Here is a 24162-nt window from a genome sequence, read left to right on the forward strand (position 1 = left end):
TAATGGAATGAAATTAACAAACTGAATTGAACATGGTTTGGTCTCTTCTGTATATTTAAATCCTTTACTAAGGCTCCATCTAGTGGCATGAGCAGGAAATGAAGACATAGTGAATTGCATTTTGTTGGGTTTTTCAGTCCTAAACATTTTTTTCTATGAAGAAAGTTTAGAAACAGTTATCAAGAGTAAAACAAGTTATTGCTAAGAGATATGTAAAGGCAGTTATATCAGTATTTCCCGGCACCAACATTAAAGGTTACTCTAAATTCATGAGACGTGTGATTATTGGTCATACCTGTCACTTAATCTAAAAGAGCCCAGATGTAGATTAAATAGATTTATGTTCAGCAAATCAAGTATAACCTTTATGAGAAACAATACCTCTTGTTTGTAGAAGAACAAATTGTGTAAAAATCAATAAAAATATAACATATGATGGGTGCATTTTCATCATCTGGAGTTTTTAAAGAAAGTGAATTTCTTTTATGCACCTTGATTTTACAAACTAAATTGACTGAGCTATATACTTAGGATTAAAAACTGAATTATTTGCAGATCAACATTCTGGTGTGCTATGTAGTACCGTGTACTATATATTTAGAAATCAAAACAGAAGAAAATAAAAGGATGCTATGTTAAAATTAGCACATGTCCATAAAAATATAATTATTTTTATTCAATATTCACATAAAATATATGTGGCTTAATGTTATTGAGGTCAGGAGACTGAGATGGTCACTCCAGGACCTTCACTTTCTTCTGCTGTAACCAATGACAGGTCGACTTGGCCTTGTGTTTTGGATCGTCGTCATGTTGGAACCTCCAAGTACATCCCATGCGCAGCTTCCAGGCTGATGATTGCAAATTTGCCTCCAGTATTTGCTGACAACGTGCTGCATTCATCTGTCATTCAACTTTGACCAAGTTTCCTGTGCCTTTGTAGCTCACACATCTCCAAAACATTAGTGATCCACCTCTGTGCTTTATAGTAGGAATGGTGTTCCTTTCATCATAGGCCTTGTTGACCTCTCTTCAAATGTAACATTTATGGTTGTTGCCAAAAAGTTCAATTTTGGTCTCATCACTCCAAATTACCTTGTTCCAGAAGTTTTGAGGCTTGTCTCTATGCTGGTTTGCATATTATAGGCGAGATGCTTTGTGGCATTTGCGCAGTAATGGCTTTTTTCTGTCGACTCGACCATGCAGCCATTTTTCTTCAAGTTCCTCCTTATTGTGCACCTTGAAACAGCCACACCGCTAGTTTTCAGAGAGTCCAGTATCTCAGCTGATAGTATTTGTGGGTTTTTCTTTACATCCCGAACAATTTTCCTGGCATTTATCACAGGTCACTGGTGAGGATGTTACATTTAGTAGCCATTCAAACCCTTTTGCGTCAACTTCTGTGCATGTTATCTGGCCAAAATCACCAGGGTATGTAAACTTTTAATCAGGGTCCTTTTTGTTATTTTGGGTTGTCGTTATGATTTAAAAAGGAAAACACAGTAGTTTGACAATAAATGGCTTCACCCAACCACTATATGCAATATTATTCGGCCCCTTTACTTTCAGTGCAGCAAACTCACTCCAGAAGTTCATTGTGGATCTCTGAATGATCCAATGTTGTCCTAAATGACTAATGATGATAAATATAATCCACCTGAAAACCTGTTGGAGTCTGCCAAAGACCTAAAGGCCCGGTCACACATAACGACTCACCAGCGATCCCGACAATGATATCAACGTGTCAGGATCGCTGGTAAGTCGCTTTGTGATCGCTGGTGAGCTGTCAAACAGACAGCTTCACCAGCGATCAGCACAGCGACGCCCAGCGAGCGGCGCCGCTGTGTTCGTTAGTTACCAGCGTGCTGATGCAGGGAGCTGGTAACTAACGTACACATCGGATTTCTAAGGGACACACGTCCCTTGGATACCCGATGTGTACGTTAGTTACCAGCTGATCGCTGGTCTCCCGCCTGTCACATGCAGCGATGCGTGCTGGCCAGCGGGACACCAGCGACCAAAGAAAAGTCCTGGGCTTTCCTACAGCGATCAGCGATACCGGGAGGGGGGCCGGTCGCTGATCGCTGTCACACACAGCGATCTCACTGGTGAGATCGCTTTTGTGTCACAAAACTTGTGACTCAGCAGCGATCTCGCTAGCGAGATCGCTATGTGTGACGGGGCCTTAAGACTGGGACGGAGATTTGTCTTCCAACAAGACAATGATCCCAAACCTAAAGCAAAATCTACAATGGAATGGTTCACAAATAAACATATCCAGGTGTTAGAATGGCCAAGACAAAGTCCAGACCTGAATCCAATCGAGAATCTGTGGAAAGAGCTGAAAACTGCTGTTCATAAAATGTACACAGCTGATAAAGACATACCCCAAACGACTTGCAGCTGTAATCGCAGCAAAAGGTGGAGCAACAAAGTATTAAGTATTAATTTATCTTATCTTAATTATCTTTATGTTTGAAGCATGATATGTGGGAAAAGTTTGAAAAGTTCCAGGGAGCCAAATACTTTTGAAAGGCACTGTATATAGATAAAGTTAAAAACCCACCTATCTATTATGTGATAATGCCCATCGGTATCAGACCACAAAAAAGTGCTAAACATCCCTAAAAGTGAAATCCAGAAAACATATAGGGCCCGATTCATCAAAGCTTTCTAACCAGAATTCTGGCTTACGAGCTTTGAAAAGTCATAAAGTTTAGCAATTAGCAATCTTCATCCCAGTTTCTCCCAGCTCCTCCAAAATGGCAAATTCATGACTAGTGACAATTCTCACTCTAGCTGAGGCTGAAGTAAGACTTGTAGTGAGGAGCACACAGAGCTGTACGCTGCTCATCCAATGCTCCTGATTCATGGCACATGCCGTTTCATGAAGCAGGAGCGTCTGACTCCAGCACGCGGGTCTCGATGAACCAAGCTCATATAGTTCAATTATCAGATCCACTGTACAAATAAGCGCTAATAAACCAGCACAGAAAGTGATGAGACGAAACAGTGACCGGTACACAAAAAAATTAACTAGATATCTGAATCAAGATACAGTATATCTATATGCACAAAGCACATGTAAACCTTGATAGAGTGCAATCCAAGAATGTTGAAAAAAAAGATAACGCTATTAATCAGGAATTGTGTCCCAGATGAATTTGGCACAGATCCATCCCAATAGGTGCCTGTACCCCCTTAATAATATAAATCTTGCAGAGTTTAATTCAGCAGAACATATGTTCATCCGAGCATTTGGTTTAGTAATGAGATTTTTCATATTTTGAAGGATTAGTATATTTCTGGAAAGCGCAGTGTAAGTACAAGACCATGAATGAATGTGACTGTCATGGAAGTTTACATACAAGCACACAGCACAATAGCTAGTTGTCTGACTAGCTCACACGTCCACAGCTATAATGTCCACAGCTCTTCACCTTCATTGTTCAATAAGTTCATAGTTATAGGCTCACAGCTGTACAGCATTATCTTGCAACCTCAGAGCTAAATAGACTTATTGTGCCACAATAACTTATTATTATGTCATTGCTTAACAGCTACATTATTCAACCAGTTCAGATCTCCACAGTTTTATTTTCCCACAAATTCAGACTTCATTTCATCGTTATCCTACAAGTTCAGGGCTCCTGGGCATTTTTTTTATCCCACAAGTTCAGATTTCTTGGGCTTTTACTAACTAAATTCTCAGAGCACCTCAGCTCCATTATCTCACAAGTTTACTTATACACAGCTTCATGGACCCACAATTACAGATACCCAAAGCTTAAACATCTCACAAGTTCAGAGCTCCACAACTATTTTATCACATAAATTGAGCAGGCTTTTATTTTCCACAAGTCCACAACTTTACATCTTCTTTGTACTACAAGTTCACAGCTCCACATCTTCATTGTCTTACAAATTCAGAGCCCCGCAGCTTAAATATCTCACAAGTTCACCACTCCACAACTTTATTATCTCATAAATTCAGAGTTCCTAGGATTTATTATCTCACAAGTCCACAGCTTTAAATCTTCATTGTACTACAAGGTCATAGCTCCACAGCTTCATTATCTATCAAATCCATAGCCCCGCAACTTAAATATCCCACAAGTTCAGAACTCCACAACTTTATCTCCTAAATTCAGAGTTCATAGACTTTATTGTCTCACAAGTCCACAGCTTTACATCTTCATTGTACAAGTTCATGGTTCCACAACTTTCTTGTCCCCCATGGGTGCAGTTCCTCAACTTCATTTTAACATAGGTTCTCCGATTTCCATCGGTTCCTTTACTGAAATGAGAATGTCATATTGGCTTTGGTGCAGCAAGTGACAGTAGAGCACAAATCAAGAGTGACACAAGTGGCCTGGGATTTTTTATGGAAACTCCACTCAGAGACACTGACTCATCTCCACAGCATCTTCTCTGTCTGTATCAGCTGTTTCTAGGATTAGGACATGAAGCCACCAATTCAACTATGTTCACACACCAAACAGATGCTTAATCCATGATTAGGTGGCAATGCAATTCACGAGGTTGATTGTAGGTTTACTTGTGTAGCTCATTTTCTGCAACCTATAGCATGAAAATATGTAACAAGGCCCTTGACTTATATTAATTGTTTTTGTTAAATTGTATTTTCTGTAATTTCAGGGAGAATCTGGAAGCAGGGGAGACGCAGGTCCTATTGGTCCCAGAGTAAGTTGGCTTTTTGTTACTACATATTTTCTTTTACTGGTAATATACAGCAGATATACAGCAGTGAAAGCCCAGTGTTTTTCATCCTTGCAGTATGTCCAGTTGGTTGGTTCCCTCTTTAAAGGGAATCTGCCAGTGGGATCAGCACTCTTACGATGTCTATATGGCATGGAGATCATAGAGAATTGAATAAATGATACTTTAATATCTGCAATCTGATGTCTTAATCCATAGAAATCCCCATTTATCTAATATGTAAGTGAGCTACATGAGAATCTGCCTCCAGAGATTATTATAGATAAAAGGGGGAGTTACCAGTGTGAAGTGTAATGGCAGCTTTCTGTTCTCCTGATCTCACTGCAGAGCTGTGTGTGATTATACCTGAAACATCTGCAGGTTCCTCTCAGGTTCAGCTTCAGCTTCCATCTCACAGGTGGTCACGGATGCAATATTGTTACAATACAGCAGAGCTGTGAGAGCTGCAGCTGCTAAGTGTTTGTTATGAGTCAAAGTTCAGTTTTACTATTCTGTGTTAGTTACATGTCTCACACTGTTAACGCCCCTTTTCATTTATAATAATCTCTGGAGGCAGATTCTCATGCAGATCAGTGTCCATCCCATAATCCTGAACAGCTCATTTACATATAATAAAAACGTGGATTTCTCTGGAATAATGACATCAGATCGCAGATAGCAAGGTATCATTTTATTTACCTTCATGTTACGTACATGCCATATAGACAGCTTAGGTGGGTGATTCTGCTGACAAATTCCCTTTGATTTAATTTCATGATACATGTGAATTGGCAAATCCTTGTGTAGGTAGATACTGACCTCAAGAAAAACAGTATAGCCTCTTTAGTAGCGAAGCCATTTAATAATAATAATAATAATAATAAATAATAAATTTTATTTTTATAGCGCCGACATATTCCGCAGCACTTTACATTTCAGAGGGGATTTGTACAGACAATAGACGTTACAGCATAACAATAATCACATACAGTAGATTATAACAAATACCAAGAGGAAAGAGGGCCCTGCTCGCAAGCTTACAGTCTATGAGGAAAGAGGGAGACACGAAAGGTGGGTGGTAACAGTTAACATTATGACTGGTCCATACAATCAGGGTAAGTGTGTAACAGTACAGACACAGAGGGCTAATGGAGGCATAAAGCATGTGGGAACATGATGCGGGGAACCTGGTTATGGTAAAACTTTTGGCTCTGCCACACAGGGATAGATTAGGTTAATGTGTTGGGGTGGTAGGCCAGTCTGAATCAATGCGTTTTCAGGACACGCTTAAAATTGTGGGGATTGGGGACTAATCGTATTGACCTGGGAAGTGCATTCCAAAGAATTGGCGCGGCACGTGTAAAGTCTTGGAGACGGGAGTGGGAGGTTCTGACTATTGAGGATGCTAATCTCAGGTCATCAGCAGAACGGAGGGCGCGGGTAGGGTGGTATACTGAAACAAGGGAGGAGATGTAGGGTGGTGCTGAGCCATGGAGGGCTTTGTGAGTGAGGGTAATAAGTTTATACTGAATTCTGGAGTGGATGGGTAGCCAGTATAATGACTGGCACAAGGTAGAGGCATCGGTGTAACGATTGGTGAGGAATATGATCCTGGCTGCAGCATTCAAGACAGATTGGAGGGGGGAGAGTTTGGTAAGAGGGAGACCGATTAGAAGAGAGTTACAATAGTCGAGACGAGAATGAACAAGAGAAACAGTAAGAGTTTTTGCAGAGTCAAAGGTAAGAAAAGGTCGAATTCTAGAAATGTTTTTGAGGTGCAGATGACAAGAGCGAGCCAGTGATCGAATGTGGGGGGCAAAGGAAAGCTCGGAATCAAGTATGACCCCAAGACAGCGGGCCTGTTGCTGGGGAGTAATAGTGGAACCACACACAGAAATGGCAATGTCGGGTATAGGTACTTTAGTAGAGGGAGGAAACACCAGGAGTTCAGTCTTTGACAGGTTCAGTTTCAGATATAGTGAGGACATGATATTAGACACAGCGTTTAGACAATCGCCGGTGTTTTCTAGAAAGGCTGGCGTGATGTCAGGAGAAGAAGCGTATAATTGGGTGTCATCAGCATAGAGATGGTACTGGAAATCAAATCTACTGATTGTTTGACCAATAGGGGCAGTGTACAAGGAGAAGAGGAGGGGACCTAGAACCGATCCTTGGGGGACCCCAACAGTAAGGGGAAGATGAGAGGAGGAGGAACTGGCAAAAGATACAGTAAAGGAGCGGTCGGAGAGATAGGAGGAGAACCAGGAGAGAACGGTATCCTTGAGGCCAATGGAACGGAGCATAGTGAGGAGGAGCTGATGATCCACAGTGTCGAATGCTGCAGAGAGATCCAAGAGAATTAGCATGGAGTAGTGACCATTTGATTTAGCTGTTAGCAGATCATTAGAGACTTTAGTGAGGGCAGTTTCAGTGGAGTGTAAAGAGCGGAACCCGGATTGGAGAGGGTCGAGAAGAGAGTTTTCTGAGAGATAGCGGATAAGATGGGAGTGGACCAGGCGTTCCAGGAGTTTAGAGATGAAGGGAAGATTAGAGACAGGTCTATAGTTAGCGGCACAGTTTTGGTCGAGGGATGGTTTTTTAAGTAGTGGATGTATGATGGCATGCTTAAATGAGAAGGGAAAAATACCAGAAGAGAGAGAGAGGTTAAATATTTTAGTTAGGTGAGGGGTGACAGCAGGGGAAAGGGACTGAAGGAGCTGTGACGGAAATGGGTCACTGGTGCAAGTAGTTGGGCGAGAAGATGCAAGGAGCCTGCTTACTTCTTCTTCTGTGACTGGTTCAAAATCAGAGAGTGAGTTCGATGCAGTGGGGGAGGGAGGACAGTGCATGGTATGAGGTGATTGGGAGATAATTTCCTGTCGTATCTGGTCAATTTTTTCTTTGAAGTAATTGGCCAGATCGTCAGCTCGGAGCTCCGTGGTTGGGGCCTGTACTCTTGGATTGAGTAGAGAATGAAAAGTGTCAAAGAGACGTTTCGGGTTATTGGACAGTGAGGTGATGAGGGTGTTGAAATAGGTTTGTTTGGAGAGGTGAAGGGCAGTGTTATATGTTCTAAGCATAAACTTAAAATGGATGAAATCTTCGGGTAGATTGGATTTTCTCCACAGACGTTCGGCGCACCTGGAGCACCGCTGCAGGAAACGTGTTTGCACCGTGTGCCAGGGTTGTCGCCGTCTGCGTTGTGGTGTTCTATTTATAGGGGGTGCAAATTCATCCAGGGCACTTTGAAGTGTTTCATTGTAATGCTTCAATGCAGAATCAGGACAGGAGAGGGAGGAGATAGGGGCCAATGAAGACTGCAAGTTCTTCATAAGTTTCTGGGTGTTAATGGTCTGTATGTTTCTATAAGTATGGACAGTGGGGGTGACCTGAGCAGCATGGCAGTTCTTGATAGAGAATGAAAGAAGATTGTGGTCAGAGAGCGGGAGAGGGGAGTTTGCAAAATCATCCACTGCACAAAGCCGAGAGAAGACCAAGTCGAGGGAGTTTCCGTCTTCATGCGTTGGAGAATTAGTAAGCTGCGAAAGGCCAAATGAGGAGGTTAGAGATAAAAGGTGAGTAGCAGATGGGGAGAGGGGAAGAGCAATGGGGATGTTGAAATCACCCATGATGAGGGTAGGGATGTCACAGGAGAGAAAATGTGGAAGCCAAGCGGCAAAATGATCCAGGAACTGATGGGAGGGGCCGGGAGGACGATACACCACCGCCACTCGCATGGAGAAGGGGGTGTAGAGTGTAGAGGTAAAAGGGGTTGCCCCCTTATAGAAAACTTTTTTCTATAAAAAAAAATAGCGAATATTACTTGCCTTCTTCTGGATACTCTTCCCTGCTGTCACAGTCTGTAAGCAACAATCAGTTTATTTTTTATGACTATTGCAGCTTATAGAAGAAAGTTTTAGGAAAGTGGGCAACCCCCTTGGCTTATCACATATCCACAGGGTAGGTGAAAAGTGTCCACCATTGGGACCTCAACTGATCACGAGAATGGGGGTCATGTTTGAATTAAAAAGCTGACCAGCATGCGCATTGTGACTCCATTCACAGTCTATAAACTATTAACTGAAAAATAAATACCGAGATCCACAGACACAACATTATAGCTTAGAAATAATCAGCCACAAAATATGCCAGAACATGTTATGGCACAGACAAAATAACAGATTCAGTACATATCGAAGTATAATCATATGGAGGAAAAATGTACACAAGAACCAAGGGAAATATACAAATAGTTATAGGGGTTTTTCCAAAATCAAATATGGATAGGATAGGTCATAAGTGTCTGATCTCTTGGGGTCCTGCCGAATCCCTCGCTAATCATAAGAACAGGCTTCTGTTGTCACCCTGTAAATGGACCTCTGTACTCAGCTAATAGATCAATCATATGGAGGAAAAATGTGCACAAGAACCAAGGGAAATATACAAATAGTTATAGGGGTTTTTCCAAAATCAAATATGGATAGGATAGGTCATAAGTGTCTGATCTCTTGGGGTCCTGCCGAATCCCTCAGTAATCATAAGAACAGGCTTCTGTTGTCACCCTGTAAATGGACCTCTGTACTCAGCTAATAGATCAATCATATGGAGGAAAAATTTACACAAGAACCAAGGGAAATATAGAAAAATGTAACTTTTATTAATGTATCCAAAATACAACACTAAAATACATACAGAAAGAAATGTTAGAAAGTGACAATCCACAGAGTGGCCCCACAGTACCAAACACAGAGCCAAAGGGACTAGCGATGCATGCTGGAATAGATTGGGGGTAGGATACAAACTATGGCTAGGAAAGGTAACCAAGACCTAAAGGGCTAAATACCTAGGAAGTAGTAGATTCACAGAGAAGAATCTCTGTGATGTTCCAAAGGAACCCCTATAGTACCTACTCAGCCTCCTCTAGCGGTAACGTTTAATGAAGCATTACTGGAGGTTTGGGACGTGAAGCACACCAAATACCCCAACGCACGTTTCGGCAGATAGCCTTCTTTGCTAGTCCCTTTGGCTCTGTGTTTGGTACTATGGCACCACCTTGTAATTTCCCACTTTTTAACATTTCTATCTATATGTCTTAGAGTGTTGTATTTTCAATACATTAATAAAAGTTACATTTTTGTATATTTCCCTTGGCTCTTGTCTACATTTTTCCACCATTCCACCAAACTATTAGTTGAGTACAGAGGTCCATTTACAGGGCCACGACATTAGCCCACTCTTATGATTAGTGAGGGACTCGGCAGGACCCCAAGAGATCAGATACTTATTATCACCTATCCTGTCAATATTTGATTTTGGAAAAAAAAAACTAGAATTATCTGAGTTCAATTACTATAAACGTTCAAATAAATAATATCCGAAATTAAGCAACGTGGGTGAAAAATAACCTTTTTTTTCAAGTTGAATGAATAGATGAACAGGACAGTAAAGTGAAGCTTGCTTTTTTTTAATACAGGGCCCCCCAGGGCAAAAGGGTGATCAAGGAGCAACTGAAATCATAGATTACAATGGAAATATTCAGGAAGCATTACAGGTAAGATACTGAACTCTCTGGGATAATGTATGGCTATTAGGGAATATTAGTCTACTTTATGACTAACAGTCAGCGGAGACCGGGGCTTCCTTTCATAAGTTGCTTTATCGAGTGTTCATTTCAGGGGAGTTCATTAATCAAGCCGACTTTCTGGCAGTCTTTAAACCATTCGTTCTCTTTTACTGTCTCTTTGATTGCTGTTGGCTAGTTGTATTATAGAGATGTTCTCTGGATTATTGCCTGACATCATCTACCGAGGACACACATGATTTATTACACGCTTGCTAGTTAGGAGTAACAAGTATTTTATATATGACAGATACTGTTTTATTCTGGATCGCTTGGAACAAGTGCTGGGATAGAATGGAGGCTGAAAACCATCCTGTATACATTCATCAGGATCACCAATTCTTTACTGTTTAATTGTCCAATATGTGCTTTAGCGGAGAAAAGCTGTATAATGTGATGGTATGCTGTAATACTAAACACAATGTTATTTCTTGTCACTATGGCTTGACACCAGAGGATTACTGCCATTACAGTTACGGTAATGAACCTGCATGGAGTGGTCCTATGTGTCACGTGTGGCTCAGTGCTATGTGTTTCTGCATGCTTAGAATCTAGTGAAAGAACTGATCTCTATGAATCCACTACCTACTAAATACCACCGTTACGCTCCTCTGCCACCTTCCAAGTTGTCATTAATATAAGGGCTAATAATCTAACACATGGCAAATAGATAAGGGGTGTAACTGATACTAACTACTGAGTACTTAGCTAAAAACACCCCAATGGCTGACAATTACAGTAATATTCTGTAACCATAATGTAAATTGTAGCGTGTACGTGAGGGGCCTAAAGGTCCCCCTATACAACCCAAGAAGACACTAATATGATATGGGTGGCAGCCATGTTGCCTGTTTTCCATTGGGGCTCAGAAGCTCTAAGTTACAGGTTGCACTTTGCTATTGATAGCTGTAAAGGGTATGTTCTGAAATTTAAAAATTTTTAACACCCAATCTGAAAGAAGCCTAATATAGAAACAGAAACCCTGATTTCAGAGATGTATCTTTTACTGGGCTGCTTACTCTGAAATCACAGTTTTATCAGCAGGTGATTATCAGTAATAAACCTGCAACCATGCAGTCCTTTAAATTCATAAACTCTATATAATCCCACCCCCACCACTGATTGGCAGCTTTTTGTCTACAGTTGCCAATCAGTGGTGTGGGCAAAGTTATACAGGGCTCAGTACTGTAAGAACTGCTAGATCTGCAACAGAGAAAACAGTGATTTTATCAAAGCTGCGCCAACAGACTAGGAAGTGATACATTGCTGGAATCGGGGTTTCTCCCCCGACATCATGTTGCTCTCAGATGGGATCGCAAAAACCCAATAGATTCCCAATTACAATATTGATCTCTTTTGCTTTTTTGAAAAGAAAACTTAAATATTGTAGAAAACTAAAATCAAACTTTTTCTTACAAATATAAAAAGGACCACCACCCTCGACGTGTCTGTTTTAGAAATGAATTGGATTTCTCATGGAATAGCCATTCTACATCATCTCTTCTAATAACCCTAAATTGTGCTGTCCTTGTACTTTGTCCTAAAAATGTATAAATAAATTGGCAATTGGGCGTTACCATTCCACTTGTCAAAGGAGCCGCCCCCAACGCTGTCTGTAAACATCAGCAGCCATTGGACCAGGTCAGTCTGTAAATGACTGTTGAGCCCAGTTGTCAATTTATTCATACATTTTTGGAGGCATAACGGAGGAATTGTAAAGGAAAGTGCTATAAGAAAAATTGCTTTGCCATCCTTATGTCATCATGGATTTAAATAGTTGCTATATCAGATATCAGGAGAGCTGAACGGTTCTCTGAAAAGTAACCCACCTTCCCAAATATTAAATGTGGCTACAGATCTCTGCCCTGCTATCGCTCCCTCCATGTCTGAGATGGGTGCGCCATTTCTTCATGTCTAAAGTTACTCCTGCACCGGCATGGGGAGCAATATGTAAAATCTGAATTACGACTCCCCTGCCTTTTCACAACCTCGGGATGGACACAGCACCGTCATCATTGTCCCTGGTCCATCTCACATCAGTGCAAAGTGCCACAGCACTACATGCATCATAAATGGTTAGGTTGGACATGAAGAAACAGAGCAGCAATCTCAGACACAGAAGAAGAGACCATTAGGTATAGTCTCATCTAATAAGGGTCGCTATAACTCTAATTTATTAAACGTATCACAAGTTTAGCAACAAAACAACAAAACATTTCCTAATATTTCCTAATATGTTTTCATGTTGCAACATATTAGCGACAATCATTTTGGATTCATGTACAGACATATCCTCCAAATGAATCTGAATATGTATCTCACTTAACTATGAAGAAATTAAAGGGGTATTCCCATATCCAAGATCCTATCCTAAAATGTAGTAGTTGTAATAATGATAATAGCAAATACCTCCAATTGGAAATGGAGTATAGTTCTTCTGATAAGCTATGTAACTTATCCTTTGTACAGGATGTTGCAATAGCTTAGTTATCCATGGTTACGACAATTAAACAGCTATCTAACCAACTGTCACCATCACTTTATGAGTGGTCGTAACCATCGATACTCAAGCTACTGCAATGCCCTGCACATGGGGTAAGTGACAAAGCGAATCAGAAGAACTATACTACATTTATACTACATTTCTAACTGGAGGCATTTGCTAATATTATTATTACACCTACTATAAATTGGGATAAGATCTTGGAGATGGGAATACGAGTGTCTTGCAAAGTTCTCACCATTCACTAGTTTATATGGGTGTTCTGAAAATTGGGACCAGCATCTTTCCGACATTAATGGCATATCTTTTTCCAGAAACCAAATACTTGTCTATGCAATATACTCTAATGTTATTTTTTACGACAAGGTTAAATATAAAACTTGTCTAAATTAGAATGAAGTATTGGAATGGTACAGTAGGTTTGGTGTCGGGTGCCACCAAGGAAGGATTAGTTCTGAATGAGGGACTTTTACAGAGAAACAGAGTGCTTATTGCATTTCAATAAAACTGGGAACGTGTTCTTGATCTTTCATTACAAATACTCCGTATATGGGTATTATTATAGCAAATAAATGGTCCAATATGGACATTTAGAGGATAATGGACCAGAGCTTTATGCCAAAGCAAGTCAAGGTGTCTCTGGTATACATCTAGCATATATTGTCAGTAGCCATATTGAATAGGGAAGCAATGGACAATAATTTCACAGCAGAAAGCCAGCTGTATACCTGTACTTCATTAATTCTGTATGACGTAGAGTACATCAGGATGCATTCTCTTAATATGTTATACCACGGGCTGTAACCCATGTAGAGGAAATAAACACCTCAACCACAATCACAAAACTTTTGTGGAACAGACACCACTGTAAATATCCACAGATAGTGACGCAGCGTAGTATAGCTGGAGAACAGGGGCCATTGTCCCGGGCATGAACTTCCATTGGTGCACAAAATTTAATCTTCCCGCTGCTACTACCATTTGGACTGATGAAGCGAGTGCCTTTCCAGCGAGTTAGATGAGTTAAACAGCCAGGGCCAGGTCAGAGTTTCCAACTTGTCTTTTTTATTTTTTCTGGACAGCTTATAAAAAAAAAAATCAGACAGATAACATTTTTATGGACACATTGGGAAACCATAATTAATCATTATGATTATAAGTGATCAATGTCTACAGCTGTGTAAACTGTAAAATGATGATAATGAGTCAAAATAATTGCAAAAGTTTCTTCAGCTTCAAAAAATTCACCGATGACAATTTTTTTTATGGACAGGGCACTAAAGTTCCTTATTTTTATGGACAGGGCAATAAAGTTCCTTATTTTTATGGACAGGGCAAAAAAGTTCCTTATTTTTATGGAGATGGCAAAAAATGTCCTTATTTTTACGGACTGTCCTGGAATTTGAGGAAGGTTGGCAACCCTGGACTAGGGTCTTCTTTGTCATCCTGGTTGAAGCCACAGGTTCCAAAGCAGTCAAGATGTCATCGGCTTCAGCACTCTGTACCCTGTCCGAGATGATAAAGGTCGCACTGTGTTCTCCCACAAGTCCCCACCTCTCCTCTCATTTGTAATTTTAGGAGAGGCGGAAAGCCGCCTGTGGAGCTGTACCAAATAATAAATAAAATAAAATAAAAAAAAACACTGTTATAATAAACTTTTAAGGTTTTGAAGTTTTTAAATACTTTTAGGAATCCTAACTATGGTTAGGGTAAAGGCAATAAATTAGTGATACAAAAAAAGAAAATATGACAATATACAACTAGTCTTTTTTTTTAATCGTAAGTTGAACATCAGCAAAAAGACAAAAAAATATTAGAGTCAAAGGGCAAAGTGTAATTCTATGAGGACTCGGAGTGCTCACAGTCCACCGGTTGCTTGTCTTGCCCCGGGTGCTGGCAAGCAATGCCATGCCACTGTTCTCAGATCACAGATGTGATGTAGGGATGAGTACCAGAGGTGTAATGTGGAAGGCGACACAAAAATATGGGAAAAAGCAACAGGCCCTTCGAGTGTCCCATTTAGGAAAAACAAACAGAATAACAATGTCTGGACTCCCTGTCTGTTGTTACAGCTCCATGTGATGCGTTTAACAAATTTCCTCCTCTTATGTTCCCCTCTATCCATGTCAGCTGCTTCTGGCAATGGAGAATATATTAGTTGTAACGCAGTTCTTTTTGTTTATCACAGGGACCTCCTGGACCCACTGGGCCTATGGGCATGCCTGGACCAAAGGTATTTTTTACATATTTTGTGTATATCAGTGATAAGTACAGATATAAAAATCTATATTTCTATTTTATACAGTCCTATGAAGTTTTTTTCCGCTATCACTTCTGGTGTTTGCTGCCCTCTAGAGTTGATTTTTGTGTAATACAATGACACAAAATATTTTATTCAGTTGTATCCAGATGCTAGAGGTATGTAAAACATCATATGTTCTGTTAGTAGGGTTCTTCAGGATTTAAGTAGGAGTAAAGTGCAGGTTAAAACAGTGCTTATACCTAAAGCCCCCGTTACACACTGCGATATCGCTAGCAATATCGCTGTAAAGTCACCGATTTTGTGACGTTGCAGCGATATTGTTAGCGATATCGCTGCATGTGATACTTACCTCCGACCGGCTCCCCCGCTGGTTATCGCTGATCGCGCGAGAAGCTCCTGGACCATTCCTCGTCGGCCACTTCCTGCGGCGCTTCCTGTGGTGCCGACGAGCGACGCGTGGAGCCGGGCGGGAGGACGCAGGATCGCCGCGTCTGACAGGTAAGTAGCGATCCCCATCCCCAGCGATGTCGCTGGTGAGATCTGCCTGTGTGGCAGCTCACTAGCGACCACCTAGCGATGCACCAGCGATCCTGACCTCATCATATCGCTGGTCGGGATCGCTGGTGCATCGCTAAGTGTAACGGTACCCTTAGACTCTATTTTACCTTAAAATGTAACCACCCAAATTATGGGTAGCATGGCAGAACAATAGCAAAGTCATTGGTTGGTTACACACTGCTCAATTACGCAGGCTAGTCCATGAATAGGACATAGAAGAGTCACACTGGATGCACGGACAGACTGTCCAAACAAAAAAATTACCAGACCCCGGTTTGTGGCAGCCACGGACTCTAACGACAGCCCCAAGCAAGCTGCAGATCTGGATGTGGTCATTTGTTTCAGACAGAAATGGGTTGTATAAGCCTGAATAAGCATGCCTGTTTTTTTTCCTTTGACAGCGCCACTCTTGTCTATGGGTTGTGTTTGGTATTGCAGCTGGGGCCTTTTCAAAAAAAACACTGCTATATCAGATACAGCCCATATATGTCACTGCTGTTTTTAATAAAAGCAGTCAATTTTTTTTTTTAAAAAATCTCATGAATTCCTTTGGATCTATAGGAGCCACTGTAAATAGCAATTAAGGAACCTTAGTGAAAGCCCCATTATAAAACTGTCTTGGCATTGTCTTTTAAGGCCCCTTCACACATAGCGACGCACCAGCGATAACGATAACGATCCGACAAGGCAAAAAAGATCGCAGCAGTACTAAAACTTTAACGAGCTATGTATTTGTGTATCCATTGCATGACCGGGACGGAGTTTTATCTCCTGGAAGAAAACAATGAAAATTAATTAAATGACATCTAGCAGAGATCTTGAAAACTGGGAGGAAGTGATTCTGAATTTATTTTCGAAAATGGTTTAACTTTTAATAAATATTTTTTCTTTGCGTTAACCAAAATGTCCCATGTATTTTCTTCCTATATAAAGTGTCATGTGGCATTGTATTTTGTGCATGGTGTCCATGTGTTTGTGGCATTCAGAGCATATACAGCTTTGCTAGGATCTGCTTGTGGAGCTGCTTTTGTGGCATGTATCTTGGTTTATGAAGTCATGATTTTTTACATTGCAACTTTCTCATTAAAAGAATTTGTGAGTGTTAACTCCCAGTATAGATTTATATTAAATTTGCCTTGTACTAATATACAATTCTTATCCATTTATAGATTTTTATTTATAGCTAGTCAAAATCTCCCGTGCACTGTATAATATGTTACATACAGTAACAGGACTATTCCATAGTAAAAAATACAAGTACATTTTCAAAACAGCAAAAGGTCACAATATGCACTATTGTCATTACTGGAATTGGGATTTTTCCCATTGGATGTAATCATATAATTGTAGTCAGTCTGAGACTCCTGTATCATAAGATTAAATAGTTGCAATCAAAATTATTCAACCCCATTGCAAATTAGGTCAATTGGCAAAATTTGCAAACTTTCTGCTCTTTGCAAAAAAAACAATCGAAGACAAACTATTTAAACAGCTCAATGCACCTAATATAACAAGTGGTTTCTTGAAATGCAACACAAGATGCCCTTTTAGTGACTACTGCAGTCTCAGCATTATTCAACCCCTTCATGACAACCGTCATTAGTATTTAGTAGAGCACCTTTGGCTGTTATGACCTACTGCAATCAAGATGCATAGTCAGATAGCTTCCGACCGTGTTCCTGAGCAATCTTAGCATATTCCCCATGGTCGAAGGCATCTGTTATACTAACTTCCTGGGTTTGCTACAACCGTCTTCTTAAATTCCCAGCAAAGATTTCCTATGAAGTTGTCAGTTGACTTAGACAACCAATCCAGGATCTTCCAGGACTTCTGAAACCAAATCTTGGTGGACATTAAAGTATGCTTGTCCTGTTGGAAAGTCCAATGACGTCCAAGCTTCAGCTTCCTCACAGAAGACATGACATTTTCTCCCAGGATTTTCACATACTGGATTGAATCCATTTTACCACATGTTTCAGATTTTCAGTGACAAAAGATGCAAAGCAGCCCCAGAGCATCACTCAGCCACCACAATGCTTAACTGTAGGCAAGGTGTTCTTTTCAGAGCATGCTTCATTCTTCCTCCATCAGACATACAAAGGCCAGAAACATTCCAGTTTTCTTTCAGTGCTCCACAGAACAGAATCCAAAAATGTCTGCTTGTTTATATTGTTTTGAGCATATTGGAGCCAACTTTTCTTGTGCTTTTGGGTCAGTAGAGATGTGCAATGACCTTAAGCATTTAGTATGTACTTTACTGTGCAAACTGAAACCTTAATCCCACCTGTAATCAATGCTTGCTGCAAGGTTTTTAGGCCACTTGCCTTCTCAAAAATCTGGTGGTAGCCAGTAGTGTAACCAGTGTTCCTTAAACTTGAAAACTATCCTTCCAAAGGTAGTTCTAGGGACATTTAATGCCTGCAGTATTTTTTTGGTATCCATTTCCTTGTTTTCCTTGCTTCTGCAAGGAAATGATCGAAAAAATTTTTGACCTCTATCGTGACTCCACCATATTTCTACCATGCAAGCAAACATCACAACCACTAAACCCCCAGCCACTCTTGGTATTTCATGTGTTTTATATCAAAGATTCCTGATCAAACTAATGAAGCGCTTGATTATTATGCTATGTGTGATCGGGACAAAACCTTATCTACACCTGTCCTCTTGTGAGAAATTCTATTCATGGGGTGAATAGTTCTGAAACTGCACTAATCCTTAAGTAGCTTTTTGTGTTGAACTTGGAAAAACACTTGTTATATTCATTGTGTTGAGCTATTTACATTGTTTTTGTTTGATTGATTTATTGAAAACAACAGAAAGTTTGTAAATTTTGCTAATAAACCTAATGTGCAATAGGGGTTGAATACTTTTGTTTGCAACAGTAGAAGCTCTTTGGTTTCTCGTACATTGGTTTAGTCTCATGTTTACAGCTGAAGTTGTTAGGAAATCATCCCATAAAATGTTAACGGTGCCTCGAAATCAGCAAGCTCATGGTAATCTACATTGTCTCTACAGGGAGAGGGAGGCCCTGTTGGACCTCCAGGAGTTGATGGGGAGCAGGTAAAGAATTTTCTAATTTATCAATCACAATCTGTCAATATCATCATAAGATGGAGTTAAATAAGAATCTGAAATGGGTCATTGTTACTGCAGGCAGAACTCACTAAAATAGTTTTAACAATCCCATTTTTGATTGGGGGTCTTATGAGCAAATACTGATTAAAGTACCACTCTCTTCTACCATGAATTGTGTTGAGGTAAAGAAACAACACTTGACATAAGAGGCTTCCAGTCTTGAGAGCTGTGAAGTTTGTGGCAAAAAGAGGCTATAAAAAATAAGTAACCCTTAAAGGGGTTGTTCACTACTCAAACAAACCCTTTTCAATTACTATATTCCCCCATGTAAAATAAAAAACAGCCTGTAGCCACTTCTTGTTCTGATGCTGTTCCAGTGATGTTGGCGCCAGTTCTACTGGGGCTTGTGTGACATTATGTCATAGGACCCCTTCAGCCAATCAGCAGCCATTTTACTTTCACTTTCTTCTGACGTAACTGACATCTGGAGGAAGAGAGCAGCAGCAGTTCATACGCCTTCCAGAAGGCAGATATGGTACTTCAGAAGGAATTGATTGTGAAGCGGCCCACTAGCAGGAGACCATGCGCCGATGACACTGGCATGATGCTAGCATCAAAAGTGAGTACAGGTTTTATTTTCCTTTTTGTAATATAGTAATTGTGAAGGGATAGTACGAGTAGTATTTAGTATTATGATAAACACCAGGAGTCATTACCGGAAATGTAAGTGCCAGTTTTTCTATTTCTTCAGATATTTTAATAATTCTAATAATCCACATGGAATAATATAATTTCTGTTATTTTACATGGGTATTGATTAGTTTAGAGCACTGCCATTTATTCTTACGGGAGTACCAAAGACCTACCAAGTGTAGAGTTCAGCTATCTCCAGTGGTTCCATTCAGAATGAATGGAGCAGCAGTGCACTTGATTGACCACTGCTTCATTCTCATGGGGCTCTTCAGAACGTCGTTCTCGAGATTGGTGGGGGTTCCCGTGGTTGGACCCCCAGTGATCCGAAAGTCATCCCCTATATACGGTAGATAGTGGATGATTTTCAAACTTAAAAATACCCGTTTAACTTACAGACATCTCACTGTCTGAATAATACCCTGGTTTACTAAATATGAAAAAATCAGAGGAACTTGAGATGCAGGACCCATTGCTTAGTGCTACTGAGTGTTATGTGGCTGTTTTGGTTTCCTTTCTGCATTTAATTTGTTGAATACAATAATAATTATTACTGTATATTTGTGTGAAAACTTGAGTTCCATCCTATGTACCATTACCACCCTGAGGAAAGCAGCAGTCTGAAGTGATGTCATGTCTGTTGCCATTATAGTATGTAATTACAGATAACTACTTGACTTTGCACACATATTTTTCTGAGTGTGACTATTCAGCCCCCTACTTGATGGATGGCTAGATAATTGTCCTGAAGAGCACTGAAATGAGAATTTACCCTGAAGACCTATCACAAGCACCTGTATGAACGCCAGCAGACAGTACAGTATGTTGGCATTCAGTATGGAGTGGAATCGTATTCGTGCACCCGCCTACAGAGGAGTGCCGCACAGTCTTTTTCTGTGATGACAAACAGACTCACAATTTTTACAAAAAGCCTAGCCTGAAAAGCGCCAAATTCAATATGAGGCATAAGCATTTTATTTATTTATACACAAAATTCTTCCTCAAAATTGGCTCAAGAAACACCGATTTTGATTAAATCAGATTTACTTTTGAGCAGACATAAAATCCACATGTAACTATTTATATATGCACCATCCTTTAATAAATTTAAAAGGTAATGCATTCTAATTCTAGACCTGCTAGACCAACAATTACTCCTGGGTACAAAAAGTCAGAGTTTCTGCCATTATTCATTTACGTATAGAATCGTGTTACTTACAGTGGGTACGGAAAGTATTCAGACCCAAGATCATTCCCAAGAAGACTCATGGCTGTACCAGCACAAAAGGGTGCTTCTACTCAATACTGAGCAGAGGGTCTGAATACTTATGACCATGTGATATTTCAGCTTATTGATTTTAACAAATTTGCAAAAATTTCTATATTTTTGTTTTTTCAGTCAAGATGGGGTGCAGAGTGTACATTAATGAGAAAAAAAATGAACTTTTTTGAATTTACCAAATGGCTGCAGTGAAACAAAGAGTGAAAAATGAAAAGGGGTCTGAATACTTTCCGTACCCACTGTATATTTACAGCCTCACTGTGGTCGATTAATTCTCATAAAATACCTGAAATATTAAATTAGGTGAAAGGTGTGGGATGACAGTAAAAAGGTTTCTAACTTTATTCATTATAGACAGGAACCTTTATAAGGAAATTACTACATGGAGAAAGCATTTCATGGACACATTTTATGCATCTTCTTTAGTGATGAGCGAATGTGCTGGGATAAGGTGTCATTCGAGCATGTTCGGGTGCGAACAGAGTGACTTTGGCGTGCTCAAATAAATTGTCTTAGTCTCCACGGCTGCATGTCTCACCGCTGTCCGACAGCCACAATACATGCAGGGATTGCCTGTTTGTGAGATGATTGTTTTTATTTTTTCTTCACATACATCTCTACAAAATGAAACATACATTATTATTTCCAATTACTCTTCAACAGAAATGAAAAGCACATTAAAGTGTTATTACCATTTTTGCAAATATTTCCCCTTAGATGATACACTGGCCGTCCTACAGACAATACGTGCCGGGGTGGTGTACATCCATGGCCACCACTTGATTCAGTAAGGGCATTTCAGAGCCCCATTCCCAAGACTAGTGGAGGTCTAGCTACATGTCTTCAGTAATTTAGTATACTTACTGCTTTATTTATGAAGTGCTTGGCGTGTGCCCTGCATGAGATGATGGATCCCAATACTCACCATTGAATGCTTAGATTGGTTTCTGGCTTCTGCAGGTTGCATGGATAGATGTCTTATTTTTTACCAGTTAATGCTGAACAGTTTATTCTATAAATGACTGTACCTCTTATGTCCCATCATCATCCTGCAGAAAGCACTCTCTTACATTAGGAAATTAAGAGGTGTACATGGCAATAATGTTTAGGTAGTCACCTTTCTGTCATAATCAGCCTTTATGTACTATAACAATTTATACTACCGTATTTCTTCTATGGGATCAGACCGGACTGATTAACTTTCCTTTTCAATTTACATTTTAAGAGTCTTGACTCAGCACCAATGACTTTGTCATCTGCACATCCATTGTCCTTCCTGGACCACTTTTGATAAGCACTAACCCCCGCAACCAGGTATACCTACAAGACCTGCTATTTTAGAAATTATGTGACCCAGTTGACTAGCCATTTAGGCCCATTTTTACTGCTTTCAACTCATCTACTTCAATAATTGACAGTTATTTGAATGTATGACATGGATAACCAGTGTAGCTCATATTGATTCTGTTTTTCCATATTATTATACATTTTTCTTTAACCCCTTAACCTCCGGGCCATTTTCCGCTTTTGCGTTTTTGTTTTTTGCTCCTCTTCTTCCCAGAGCCATAACTTTTTTATTTTTTAGTCAAAATAGCCATGTGAGGGCTTGTTTTCTGCGGGACATGTAGTACTTTTGAACAACAGAATTGGTTTTAACGTATCTTGTACTGGGAAAATAGGAAAAAAATTCCAAGAGTGGTGAAATTGCAAAAAAATGCAATTCCGCACTTGTTTTTTGGGTTTTTTTCATCATGTTCACTAAATGCTAAAAGTGACCTGCCATTATGATTCTCCAGGTCATTACGAGTTTATAGACACCAAACATGTCTAGCTTCTTTTTTTTTAAAATGTTGAAAAAAAACCCACAAACTTTGGTAAAAAAAAAAGTTGCCATTTTCCGAGACCTGTAGCCTCTCCATTTTTGGTGATCTCAGGTTGGGTGAGGGCTTATTTTTTGTGCACCGAGCTGACGTTTTTATTGATACCATTTTGGTGTATATATGATCTTTTGATTGCCCATTATTGCATGTTATTGCAATGTAGCGGTGCCCAAAAAAAAGTAATTCTGAAGTTTTGAATTTTTTTCTCGTTATGCCATTCACCGATCGGGTTAATTATTTTTTTATATTGATAGATCGGGTGTTTCTGAACTCGGCAATACCAAATATGTCTATGTTTGATTTTGTTATTGTTTTATTTTGAATGGGATGAAAGGGGGTGATATGAACTTTTATTTTTTTTTTTTTTTTTATATATTTTTAAAATCTTTTTTTTTTACTTTTTCCATGCTTTTATAGTCTCCATGGGAGACTAGAAGCTGCAGTTGTCCGATTGGCTCTGTTGCATACAGGCAATGATCAGATCGCCTGTATGTAGCAGAAATGCTCACTTGCTAGTGGCCGGCGCTCATAGCAATCAGGCTATGACAACCATGCAGGTCTGCTAGAGACCTCTGGTTGTCATGCCAACCCCTCGGTGACCAGCATGTCAGAGATTGACAGCGGCATTTAATAGTTAACAGTGGCGGGTGGAACGCGGTCCCACCCACGGCTGTTAGAGGCACATGTCAGCTGTTCAAAACAGCTGACATGTGCTGGGAATGATGTGGGCTCAGCGCCGGAGCCCATACCAAAGGGAGGGATTCTGGCAGGGCAATACTATTACACCTAATGTCGGAAAGGGGTTAAAAGGAGTCAATCACCAGGTTTTTGCCACCTGCGTTAAATAATGTAGGGATAGAGAGACTGATTGAAGCAATGTGTCACTTACTAGGCTGCTTGCTGTAGTTTTGATAAATAACTATTTTATCAGCGGGAGCACACAGGCTGCCATGTTCATGAGCTCTGAATGGCAGCTTTCTTCCTATGCACAGGGTACACAGAAAGCTGCCAATCAGTGGTGTGGGTGGAATTAATTCATTGTTCAGAGAACTGGTAGATCTACAGCAGAGAAAATAGTGATTTTATCAAAATTATAGCAAGCAACCCAGTTAGTGACAAATTGCTGGAATTTGGATCTCTGCCCTTACATCATGCTGTTTTCAGAAGGGGTAGCAAAAACCTGGTGACACATTCCCTTTAAGACAGTTTTCGTCATCTAACTTTGTTTTTCTGAAAGCCTAAACCTACCATTCAATTCTGTTTTATTCATGGAAATTGATTGTGCAGTAATTGCTAGGAAACAAAATAAGATGATGGAGCTATCGTAATTACAGGCCGTGTTTGTATAGAAACATTGCAGTGTTTCAAGTCTAATCACCGACTTTAATTGCAATTTCATTACACAAGGGACACAAATTGTAGGTTTTCCATTCCATGATCCATGAAAATTGCCTAAGTCACCTAAGGTCAGTTTAAATGGGTTAATATCTTTTTCATGCTTGATAATAACACTTGTCTTCTGTAAGTGTAAGGGAGGGACAGGACTTTAGTCGTGACCTGAACAATTGC

The 24162-nt window shown here is 40.0% G+C and overlaps 1 protein-coding gene across 1 annotated transcript in view; it reads left to right on the forward strand.

Annotated features, from left to right (window-relative positions):
* The window catches only part of COL25A1 (collagen type XXV alpha 1 chain), a 288446-nt gene that overhangs the window by 200688 nt on the left and 63596 nt on the right, over positions 1 to 24162 (forward strand). Inside the window, exons 20-24 of the mRNA XM_073572140.1 lie at positions 4660 to 4704; positions 10193 to 10270; positions 10794 to 10817; positions 15031 to 15075; positions 18682 to 18726. Of these exons, the coding sequence (XP_073428241.1) occupies positions 4660 to 4704; positions 10193 to 10270; positions 10794 to 10817; positions 15031 to 15075; positions 18682 to 18726 (237 nt within the window). The remainder of the gene's footprint in view (positions 1 to 4659; positions 4705 to 10192; positions 10271 to 10793; positions 10818 to 15030; positions 15076 to 18681; positions 18727 to 24162) is intronic.

This window comes from Dendrobates tinctorius, unplaced genomic scaffold (genome assembly GCF_039654945.1).
Source record: "Dendrobates tinctorius isolate UK_male_01 unplaced genomic scaffold, ASM3965494v1 ptg000030l, whole genome shotgun sequence".
NCBI classification, from domain to species: Eukaryota; Metazoa; Chordata; class Amphibia; order Anura; family Dendrobatidae; genus Dendrobates; species Dendrobates tinctorius.